The following is an 11895-nucleotide window of genomic DNA, read 5'->3' as shown; positions in this document are numbered from 1 at the left end:
TGACCAGGGCTCAGTGATCAGTGACCAGGGCTCAGTGACCAGGACCAGGGCTCAGTGACCAGGGCTCAGTGATCAGGACCAGGGCTCAGTGACCAGGACCAGGGCTCAGTGATCAGGACCAGGGCTCAGTGACCAGGACCAGGGCTCTGTGACCAGGACCAGGGCTAAGTGACCAGGACCAGGGCTCAGTGATCAGGACCAGGGCTCAGTGACCAGGACCAGGGCTCTGTGACCAGGACCAGGGCTCAGTGACCAGGGCTCAGTGATCAGGACCAGGGCTCAGTGACCAGGACCAGGGCTCAGTGACCAGGGCTCAGTGATCAGGACCAGGGCTCAGTGATCAGTGACTAGGGCTCAGTGACCAGGACCAGGGCCCAGTGACCAGGACTAGGGCTCAGTGTTCAGTGACCAGGGCTCAGTGACAGGACAAGGGCCCAGTGACCAGGACCAGGGCTTAGTGACCAGGACCATGGCTAAGTGACCAGGGCTCAGTGACCAGGACCAGGGCTCAGTGATCAGGACTAGGGCCCAGAGACTGATCAGGGCTCAGTGACCAGGACCAGGGCTCAGTGATCAGGACTAGGGCCCAGAGACTGATCAGGGCTCAGTGACCAGGACCAAGGCTCAGTGATCAGGACCAGGGCTCAGTGACAAGGGCTCAGTGATCAGGACCAGGGCTCAGTGACCAGGGCTCAGTGATCAGGACCAGGGCTCAGTGACCAGGACCAGGGCTCAGTGACCAGGGCTCAGTGACCAGGACCAGGGCCCAGTGACCAGGACCAGGGCTCAGTGACCAGGACCAGGGCTCAGTTACCAGGACCAGGGCTCAGTGATCAGGACCAGGGCTCAGTGACAGGACCAGGGCTCAGTGACCAGGACCAGGGCTCAGTGACCAGGGCTCAGTGATCAGGACCAGGGCCCAGTGACCAGGACCAGGGCTCAGTGACCAGGACCAGGGCTCAGTGACCAGGGCTCAGTGACCAGGACCAGGGCTCAGTTACCAGGACCAGGGCTCTGTGACCAGGACCAGGGCTCAGTGATCCGGACCAGGGCTCAGTGACCAGGACCAGGGCTCTGTGACCAGGACCAGGGCTCAGTGACCAGGACCAGGGCTCAGTGACCAGGTCTCAGTGATCAGGACCAGGGCTCAGTGATCAGGACCAGGGCTCAGGGACCAGGGCTCAGTGACCAGGACCAGGGCTCAGTGACCAGGGCTCAGTGATCAGGACCAGGGCTCAGTGACCAGGGCTCAGTGACCAGGACCAGGGCCCAGTGACCAGGACCAGGGCTCAGTGATCAGTGACCAGGGCCCAGTGACCAGGACCAGGGCTTAGTGACCAGGACCAGGGCTCAGTGATCAGGACCGGGGCTTAATGACCAGGACCAGGGCTCAGTGATCAGGACCAGGGCTCAGTTACCAGGACCAGGGCTCAGTGATCAGGACCAGGGCTCAGTGACAGGACCAGGGCTCAGTGACCAGGACCAGGGCTCAGTGATCAGGACCAGGGCTCAGTGACAGGACCAGGGCTCAGTGACCAGGACCAGGGCTCAGTGACCAGGGCTCAGTGACCAGGACCAGGGCCCAGTGACCAGGACCAGGGCTCAGTGACCAGGACCAGGGCTCAGTGACCAGGGCTCAGTGATCAGGACCAGGGCTCAGTGACCAGGACTCAGTGATCAGGACCAGGGCTCAGTGACCAGGGCTCAGTGATCAGGACCAGGGCTCAGTGATCAGTGACTAGGGCTCAGTGACCAGGACCAGGGCTCAGTTACCAGGACCAGGGCTCAGTGATCAGGACCAGGGCTCAGTGACAGGACCAGGGCTCAGTTACCAGGACCAGGGCTCAGTGATCAGGACCAGGGCTCAGTGACAGGACCAGGGCTCAGTGACCAGGACCAGGGCTCAGTGACCAGGGCTCAGTGATCAGGACCAGGGCTCAGTGATCAGGACTAGGGCCCAGAGACTGATCAGGGCTCAGTGACCAGGACCAGGGCTCAGTGATCAGGACCAGGGCTCAGTGACCAGGACCAGGGCTCAGTGATCAGGAGCAGGGCTCAGTGATCAGGACTAGGGCCCAGAGACTGATCAGGGCTCAGTGATCGGGTCCAGGGCTCAGTGATCAGGACCAGGGCCCAGTGATCAGGACCAGGGCTCAGTTACCAGGACCAGGGCTCAGTGATTGGGACCAGTGCTCAGTGACTGATCAGGGCTCAGTGACCAAGACCAGGGCTCAGTGACCAGGGACCAGGGCTCAGTGATCAGGACCAGGGTTCAGTGATCAGGACAAGGGAACCGGCCCACTTCCTGTGAGGATCTTGTTTATATTCCCCTTGGTGAGACCTGCTTTTGCTCACACCTGTGCCATATGTAGGACCTGGTCTGGTGGCCTTGCCAGGGGCCCCCGTCTCCATGTTCACTGTCAACCTGCCGTGGGGCATGAGGCTGGTACCCTACTCTCTGAACCTCCCCCTCCGCCCCCTGTCCCCTGCCCCCTCCCCTCATTCAGAGTCAGAGAATGTCTGTGTTGGTCACAAGTTTATTGTACCAGGAAGGCCGGTGTGGGGATGGGCGGGTGCTTCCACGCCGGGCTTGGCTCTGGTGTCCGCTTGGGCTCTGGGAGTCTCTTCCATGCTCCTTCCTGCAAACACTGGAGGGTCAGGGCCTGGGGTCGATCCTGAGGGGGCAGGGTCCTTGCCAACACCCCACCCTCAGCCCTGGGCTGGCTCAGGGCAGACTGGATGGAACCCTGCAGTGGATGCACCGGGTGGGAAGCAGATTCCCTGACCCTGTAGGGGTGACATCTGTGCTCCAGGCCCCGGCCTGCCCATGTCCTTGGTGTCTGTGAGGGACGACTCCCTCAGATTCCAACCCCCCTGTAGCATATGCTTCCCTGCTAGCCAGGTGCCCCATGCCCCATTAGCCCACCACGCTGTCTCCTCGCCCCCACCTGTGCCTGGCTGGCTCCTGCTCAGAACGAGGGGCCCTCCCTGCTGCTGGGTGGGCCCCGGACGCTTGTCACGGTCAGTGCTGTGCTGTAGAAGATGCTGAGCAGGAAGAGGGTGAGCAGGGTGACCGTGGTGGGCCACAGGCTGGCTCCCAGGGCGTCCTCCTCCAGGTTCTCCTGTGGCAGGTCTATCATCACGCAGGGAAGCAGCTCCTGGCAACCTGCAAGACACTGAGAGCCTGCAAAGCATGCACCTTCGTGGGTGTGGGCCGAGCCACCGCCCTCCCTCCCCGCACCTCTGGGGTCGGGGCACAGCAGTGTGGTTCCTTATCTCACAGGCGAGGCTGCCTTAGAGAGGATGAGGTGGCAGGTCCCTGGAGAAGGTGCTGGAGCCATTGCGGCTCTGGAGACGCCCACAGGGCCTCTGTCTGGGAGCATCTCAGGCCGCCTTAGGGAGAGAGAGCTGGCAGGGCAGGAGGGTGGGCACCATCTTTGCTGCTCCAAGGAGAGCTCAAGCCCAAGGCCTATCTGTGTCCTCACCACACTCCTGCTCTTGGGCTGAGCCGGCCTGGGCCCTGAAGGGGCCGGAGAGGATGGACGAGCCCACCTTCTAGCTGCCCCACTTTGAGACGTGGATCTGGGGCTGTGGTTCATGTGCTGAGGGCTGGATGGACATGACCAGGGCCCTCTGTCACCCTCCCAGGGAATGTAGCTGATGAGCTACAAGGAGCATGAAGGAGGGCCCAGTGAAGGCCAGGCAGCCCTGCTGGCTTCAGGATCCTAGGGCACAGACTGCCATGCTAAATGGAATTTGGACCTGCTTGTCACATGCTGATACATCTAATTATTCATCCATTCAGCCATCCATCCATCCATCTACCCACCCAACCACCTATCATCCATCCATCCACCCATTTACTCCCCCACTGATCACCCATTCACTCATCCATCCATCATCCATCCATCATCCATCCATCCTCCATCCTCCATCATCCATCCATCCATCCATCCATCACCCTTCATCCATCATCCATTCACCCTCCATCCATCATCCATCATCCATCATCCATCATCCATCATCCATCCATCCATCCATCCATCCATCATCCATCATCCATCCATTCATCATCCATCCATCATCCATCCATCCACCCATCCATCCATCATCCATCATCCATCCATCCATCCATCATCCATCCATCATCCATCATCCATCCATCCATCCATCCATCATCCATCCATCCATCATCCATCATCCATCATCCATCATCCATCCATCCATCCATCATCCATCCATCCATCATCCATCCATCCATCCATCATCCATCATCCATCATCCATCCATCCATCATCCATCATCCATCCATCCATCCATCATCCATCATCCATCCATCCATCATCCATCATCCATCATCCATCATCCATCCATCCATCATCCATCATCCATCCATCCATCATCCATCTATTTTCCATCCATCTTCCATGCAGCATTCATCATCCATCATCCATCCATTATCCATCCATCACTCATCATCCTCTATCCATTATCCATCCATCCTCCATCCATCATCCATTCATCCATCATCCATCACCCATCCATCCATCATCCATCCATCTATCCATCTATCCTCCATCCATCTGTCCATCCTTTCATCCATCGTATGTCCTATGGTCCATCCACCTATCTGTCCATCTGCTGGCTCAGCCCCTCATCTATTGCTTTCTCCTCCTTTCCCGGTCTCCTTAGGAAGCTCCTCCTCGGGCAGGTCCTGGGTTCCTGGTGGCTGGGGCACCTTCACTATGGCAGCATTTCCCCAGTCAACACCTTGCTCTCCCTACTGCCATTGGGTGACTGGACCCTTGAGAGGGGAGCAGTGGGCAGGGTTGTTGGGAGCTCTTACCCCACCTTGGCCCTGGGAACAGAGGTAGCCTAAGGCCAGGTCCCCTGGGGAGGCCCAGAAGGTATCTAAGACAAGAGCAGGGCCTCGCTGCCCCCTTGTGGGGCTCTGGGGCCCAGTGTCCCAGGTGGTCATGGGACTTCCCTTTCCATTCTGTTCCCCCTGCACGCCCCCTGCCAGAGGCCCCACACAGAAGCTGAGAGGGGTCCTGGTGGGAGCTGTCTTTCTGGCCACCCCCCACTTGCCCCCGTCCTGTGGTTTGGGGCTAGGAGGGACCTGGGACAATGGGCTGGGCCTGGGGAAAACCCACTGGGGACTTGGATGGGGACTTCCCTTGCCTTCCCGAAGCTGGGCCCAGGCCATGAACTTCCTGCACCTGCAAGGCTCAGTGTGTGTGTGTGTGTGCTCACCCATGTAAGTGTGAGCATGTGGGGGATGTGTGTGCTCACCCATGTGAGTGTGAGCACAGGGAATTTGTGTGTGCACCCATGTGAGTGTGAGCATATAGAGAACATGTGTGCACCCCCATGTGCACCTTCTGTGTGTGGTGCCCTTTCTTTGTGAGTCAGTGGGCTGGCCTTCATCTCTGTGTGGTGCCTACCCAGGGGTGAGGGGCCCTGGAATCCGGCCCTCCTTCCATGCCATTCCTCTCACGCCCTGGCCCCGGCAGGTGGCGCAGACCCTGCCCTGGCCGCTCTGCTCCCTTCCGCCGCTTTCCCTCCCGCTACGCCTCGAGGCGGCTTCTGAGATGAGCGGGACCATCCGTGGTGACCATGCCCTTAGGGCCCACTGAGCCGTGTCTGCCTCCCACGGCTCTGCCAGCCTCAGGCTTCACTCCAGCTTGGCCTCAATCACTGTGCACCACGCACTCACACTCACACTCACATGCTCACACTCACGTGCTCACACTCACGCTCACACACACACACACAAGCGCACGGGTGTGAGGGCACCTCGAGGTGCCCTGCCGAGAGGATCAAGACAGGTGCTGGAGGGAGGGTGGCTGCTTTGGGCGAGCACAGAGTTTATTTAAGGGCGGGGCGGGCGGGCGGGCTGCTCAGTAGCAGGTGCCGTCCACCTCTGACAAGACCACGGACACGTTGACGTGGGTGGGTTTACCCGCCAGGCGGTTGATGGTCTTCTGCGTGAAGCTCAGGGGCAGGGCCTCGTGGCCCACCATGCAGGAGTAGTTGTCCCCGTTCTTCCACGCCTCGGTGTCCACGCGCAGCACACTGGTCGTGGCGAACGTGGCGCTGCCCTGGCTGGCCTCGGGCTGGGGGCTCCACGTCTGGTACTTCCCTCGGGGCAGCTCCTGGTTTTCGTGCAGCCACCGGACCAGCACGTCGCCGGGGTAGAAGCCCCGCACCACGCACGTCAGCGTCACCAGCTCGTTGAGGGCCAGCTCCTCCGTGGGCGGCGGCAGCAGGTGGACCTGGGGTGGGACGGTGTTCCCTGGGGGACAGAGGAGCCGGTCAGGGGTGTGGGCGGGGAGGGGAGAGCCCCTCTGCCCGCTGGGTGCCCTGCGCCCAGTTTCCCTCTGTAGAATGTGAGTGGGGCGCCAGGGGTTGGGGCAGGCAGGCTTAGGCGTGCGCCTGGCCCACCGTGGGGTGCTGGGGCGCCCCTGGGGCGGGGCCCGGCCCACCTGAGGCTCTGGCGATGGTGGCGGTGAGCGGGCTCTTGGCCTCGGTGTGGGTGGCGGTGCAGGAGAACGTCTGCCCACGGTTCCACGGCTCGGCGCAGCCGGGCAGGACACTGGACACGCTGTAGCAGCCGCAGGCATCAGGCTGCGGGGCCTCCTGGATGGCATCCTTCCCACCCGTGGGGTTCCAGCTGAAGCTGGCGCCCTGGGGCTTCTTCAGGCCACTCAGCGTGCACGTGAGGTTGGCGTTGGAGCCCAGGAGCAGGTCCTCGAGGGCTGGCGGGCGCAGGGTCAGGCGGGGCTCGCAGCATGTTGTGGGCGGCGTCGGCGTCGGGCAAATACCTGAGAGGGAGGCAGAGCCCTCAGTGCCCCTGGCCCCACATCCCCGTCCCACGTCCTGCTCCAGCCCCACCCTCGCCTGCCCTCTGCGGGGGCTCTGCCTGAGCCCACTGCTGTCTGAGGGGAGCCCCGGTGGGTGTGGTGGTGCCCCCACCCTGCCCTGGCCCGACCTCTGACCTTTGCAGGGCACGTTCTTGGTCTTGATGGGGCTGGAGTTGTGCTTCACTTGGCAACTCTGGGTCGCGCCCTCTGGGCACTGGTCGGCCGGCAGGGTCAGCTGGCTGACCATGGTGTACAGGCCTCGGGAGGTGAGCGCGGGGAGGAAGTTCTGGATGGAGGTGCCCGGTCCGCTGCTGCCCCAGGTCACGTTCACGGGCGCCGATGGGAAGAAGTCTTGGACCAGGCAGCCGATGACCACGTGACCAGCTGAGTCGGTGCTACAGAGGCTCAGTGGGAAGAGCGTGGGGCTGGTGGGGTTCGCTGCAACACAGGACACGCTGTGAGACCCCTGACAGCCCCACGTGAATGGGACGATGCCCACCGCCCCTCTGCCCTGGGCAAACAGGCACAGAGAGGGCGAGTGACTGCCCCAGGTCACTCAGCCCGAAGGCCAGTCACTGGGGTTGGGACTGGCCGCTGAGTCCAGCCGCATTGTTTCTGGACACGCTGCTCAGAGCTCCGGCACGTGGACCGGGACACGCTCCTTACACAGGCCACGTGCAGATGGAGCCACGTCATCTACACGGCTCTCCATGGACCAGCTGAGTGTGTGTGCACCGCTGGGGCCTCAGCTACCTCTGTGCAGTGGGCGTGGCCATGTCTCTCCCAGAGTTTGGGGGTCATGAAAGGTGAGCCCTGAGGGGGACACAGGTGAGCACCGAGGGGTCTGGCCCTGCAGCTGGCCTGCCCAAGGGCCAGCCTTGCTGTGTTGGAGGGAACGCGCAGAGGAGAGGGGCCTGGGCCTCCGTGGGCCACTCAGACTTCCCTGGTCAGAGTCCAGTCTAACCAGCCCCCTCTGCAAACCACCGCAGCCCCAGCAAACAGAGGCCCACTGCAGGGCCTACGAAGCTCTGGAGACTAGAGACTCGACCAAACCAGCCCTTTGAGGTGTCCCACCCAGACAGGCTGGGCACACAGGACACCACTGGTCTGTTCCCGATTCCCGCAGGGACGTGGTGGGAGAAGAGAGGGCACAGGGACCTCTGATTGCATGGCCCTCATGTGCCCTGAGAAACACAGGGGGCAGCCCGGGTGGGGTACTGGCTCTGGACGTGATCCATACTGAACCCACCTCCTCCCATTCGCCCCTGGTAGCCAGCTCAGCTCAGTCCCTCTCAGCCCCGTTCAGCCCATTTCACTCAGCTCAGCTCACTCAGCCCAGCTAAACCCAGCTCAGCCCAGTTCACTCAGCTCAGCTCACCCAGCCCAGCTCAGCCCAGCCCAGCTCAGTCCAGTTCACTCAGCTCAGTTCAGCCCAGCCCAGCCCAGCCCAGCTCACTCAGCTCAACCCAGCTCAGCTCAGCCCAGCTCAGTCCAGTTCACTCAGCTCAGCTCAGCCCAGCTCAGCTCAGCTCAACCCAGCTCAGCCCAACTCAGCCCAGCTCAGCCCAGCTCAGCTCAGCTCAACCCAGCTCAGCCCAACTCAGCCCAGCTCAGCCCAGCTCAGCTCAGCTCAACCCAGCTCAGCCCAACTCAGCCCAGCTCAGCCCAGCTCAACCCAGCTCAACCCAGCTCAGCCCAGCTCAGCTCAGCTCAACCCAGCTCAACCTAGCTCAGCCCAGCTCAGCTAAGCTCAACCCAGCTCAACCCAGCTCAACCCAGCTCAGCCCAGCTCAGCTCAGCTCAGCCCAGCTCAACCCAGCTCAGCCCCGCTCAGCCCAGTTCACTCAGCTCAACCCAGCTCAGCTCAGCTCAGCCCAGCTCAGCTCAGCTCGGCTCAGTCACGCTCAGCCCTGCTCAGCCCAGCTCAACCCAGCACAACCCAGCTCAGCTCAGCCCAGCTCAGCTCAGCTCAGCCCAGCCCAGCTCAGCTCAGCTCAGCTCATTCAGCTCAGCTCATTCAGCTCAGCTCAACCCAGCTCAGCTCAGCTCAGCTCATTCAGCTCAGCTCATTCAGCTCAGCTCAACCCAGCACAACCCAGCTCAGCTCAGCCCAGCTCAACTCAGCCCAGCTCAGCTCAGCTCAGCTCAACCCAGCTCAGCTCAGCTCAGCTCATTCAGCTCAGCACTGCTCAGCCCAGCTCAACCCAGCACAACCCAGCTCAGCTCAGCCCAGCTCAACTCAGCCCAGCCCAGCTCAGCCCAGCTCAGCTCAGCTCAGCTCAGCTCAACCCAGCTCAGCTCAGCTCAGCCCAGCTCAGCTCAGCTCAGCCCAGTTAACTCAGCCCAGCTCAGCCCAGCTCAGCCCAGCTCAGCTCAGCTCAGCTCAGCCCAGCTCAGTCCAGCTCAGCTCAGCTCAGCCCAGCTCAGCCCAGTTCACTCAGCTCAGCTCAGCCCAGCTCAGCTCAGCTCAGCTCAGCCCAGCTCAGTCCAGCTCAGCTCAGCTCAGCCCAGCTCAGTCCAGCTCAGCTCAGCTCAGCCCAGCTCAGTCCAGCTCAGCTCAGCTCAGCCCAGCTCAGCCCAGTTCACTCAGCTCAGCTCAGCCCAGCTCAGCTCAGCTCAGCTCAGCCCAGCTCAGTCCAGCTCAGCTCAGCTCAGCCCAGCTCAGCCCAGTTCACTCAGCTCAGCTCAGCCCAGCTCAGCTCAGCTCAGCTCAGCCCAGTTAACTCAGCCCAGCTCAGTTCAGCTCAGCTCAGCTCAGCCCAGTTCACTCAGCTCAGCTCAGCCCAGCTCAGCCCAGTTCACTCAGCCCAGCTCAGCTCAGCTCACTCACTTCAGCTCAGCCCAGCTCAGCCCAGTTCACTCAGCCCAGCTCAGCCCAGCTCAGCCCAGCTCAACCCAGCTCAGCCCAGCTCAGCCCAGCTCAGCTCAGCTCAGCTCAGCTCAACCCAGCTCAGCTCAGCTCAGCCCAGCTCAGCTCAGCTCAGCCCAGTTAACTCAGCCCAGCTCAGCCCAGCTCAGCCCAGCTCAACCCAGCTCAGCCCAGCTCAACCCAGCTCAGCCCAGCTCAGCCCAGCTCAGCCCAGCTCAACCCAGCTCAGCCCAGCTCAGCCCAGCTCAGCTCAGTTCAGCTCAACCCAGCTCAATCCAGCTCAACCGAGCTCAGCCCAGTTCAGCTCAGCTCAGCTCAGCTCAGCTCAGCTCAGCCCAGCTCAGCCCAGCTAAGCCCAGTTAACTCAGCTCAGCCCAGCTCAGCCCAGCCCAGCTCAGCCCAGTTAACTCAGCCCAGCTCAGCCCAGCTCAACCCAGCTCAGCTCAGCTCAGCCCAGTTAACTCAGCCCAGCTCAGCCCAGCTCAACCCAGCTCAGCTCAGCTCAGCCCAGTTAACTCAGCCCAGCTCAGCCCAGCTCAACCCAGCTCAGCCCAGTTCACTCAGCTCAGCCCAGCTCAGTCCAGTTCACTCAGCCCAGCTCAGCCCAGCTCAGTCCAGTTCACTCAGCCCAGCTCAGCTCAGCTCAGCTCAGCCCAGTTAACTCAGCCCAGCTCAGCCCAGCTCAACCCAGCTCAGCTCAGCTCAGCCCAGTTAACTCAGCCCAGCTCAGCCCAGCTCAACCCAGCTCAGCTCAGCTCAGCCCAGTTAACTCAGCCCAGCTCAGCCCAGCTCAACCCAGCTCAGCCCAGTTCACTCAGCTCAGCCCAGCTCAGTCCAGTTCACTCAGCCCAGCTCAACCCAGCTCAGCCCAGTTCACTCAGCTCAGCCCAGCTCAGTCCAGTTCACTCAGCCCAGCTCAGCCCAGCTCAGTCCAGTTCACTCAGCCCAGCTCAGCTCAGCTCAGCTCAGCCCAGTTCACTCAGCTCAGCTCAGCTCAGCCCAGCTCAGCCCAGTTAACTCTTCAGCCCAGCTCAGCTCAGCCCAGCTCAGCCCAGCTCAGCCCAGTTCAGCCCAGTTCAGCCCAGTTAACTCTTCAGCCCAGCTCAGCTCAGCCCAGCTCAGCCCAGTTAACTCTTCAGCCCAGCTCAGCTCAGCCCAGCTCAGCTCAGCTCAGCCCAGCTCAGCCCAGCTCAGCCCAGTTCAGCCCAGTTCACTCAGCCCAGCTCAGCCCAGCTCAGCCCAGTTCACTCAGCCCAGCTCAGCCCAGGTCAGCCCAGTTCACTCAGCCCAGCTCAGCTTAGCTCTGCTCAGCCCAGGCCACAGTATCCCAGCTCATCCCTGTCCGGGTAGAGCATCCTGCCCTGGGTCCTCTTGGCTCTCGGTCCTGTTTGCCTTTTCTCTCTCCTCTGTCTTGGTGCCTGCTCTCCACAACCCTGGTCCCAGGACGGCTCAGAGTGCCTGATGAGGAGGAGATGGGGCAGCACCCAGGACCCACCTGTTCGAGGCTGCTGGAGGGTCCAAGGCGGAGAACCTCAGGCCCCTGGCCAGCTGCCCTGCCCGAGGCTGTGTGTCGCAGAGACCCCTGCCCCTACTGGCTCTCGCTCGCTCTGGGGAAGGATGATACTGAGGGGCAGTCTGGGGAGGGGCTTCAGACCTTGTCATGACCCTAGATGGGGTCACTCGCCACTTCCTGTCCCACAGTCTGGGCTGCCCGTCTGCACGTCATGTCTGGTCTGTGGTCTGGCTGTGGCAAGGCCAGGTGTGTGTGGCCTGGGCTGTGACCCTCAGGAGCCTGGTCTGGCGGTGGGTCCTGGCTCGGGTGGCTGCTCATGGGGCTGGGCCGGGGGCCGAGCTGCAGGGACGCAGAGGCCGAGGCAGTGCAGTGGGAGCCGAGGGACAGGCTGAGGTGGCCCCAGGGGGGACGGGTCCCGGGCACAGGGCTGGCCCTGAGTGACCCCCGGTGAGCAGGCACAGGGTGGGCAAGAAGGCAGAGCCACCCTGGCCCAGCATGACTGTGAGCATCTGGGGCCCAGCCTGAAGCCAGGGTGGGCGTGAGGTCCCCCTGCAGGTCCAGCAGCACGTGCTGCCTCGGCCCACATCTGCCCATTTTCCCCTTCCTGGGCTTTCCCACAGGCCCCCTGGGCCCCCCACCCGTGACCCCCA

The 11895-nt window shown here is 62.2% G+C and overlaps 1 long non-coding RNA gene and 1 gene segment (V, D, J or C); both read right to left on the bottom strand.

Annotated features, from left to right (window-relative positions):
• Positions 1-2521: 2521 nt before the first annotated feature.
• LOC138998860 (uncharacterized) lies at positions 2522-5760 on the bottom strand. Its single transcript, XR_011469277.1, has 2 exons — positions 2949-5760; positions 2522-2639 (listed from the first exon to the last, which is right to left on the bottom strand). It is a non-coding gene; the product is annotated as an uncharacterized lncRNA (long non-coding RNA).
• Positions 5761-5847: 87 nt separating this feature from the next.
• LOC138999217 (Ig alpha-1 chain C region-like) overlaps positions 5848-11895 on the bottom strand; it is an 89818-nt gene continuing 83770 nt past the window's right edge. Inside the window, 3 exon segments of the C gene segment in view lie at positions 5848-6295; positions 6486-6824; positions 6999-7301. Of these exon segments, the coding sequence occupies positions 5901-6295; positions 6486-6824; positions 6999-7301 (1037 nt within the window).

This window comes from Myotis yumanensis, unplaced genomic scaffold (assembly GCF_028538775.1).
Source record: "Myotis yumanensis isolate MYYU_CA2020_CCGP unplaced genomic scaffold, mMyoYum1.0.hap1 SCAF_1, whole genome shotgun sequence".
In the NCBI taxonomy this organism is placed as follows: domain Eukaryota; kingdom Metazoa; phylum Chordata; class Mammalia; order Chiroptera; family Vespertilionidae; genus Myotis; species Myotis yumanensis.
This window is presented reverse-complemented; position numbering and strand designations above follow the sequence as displayed.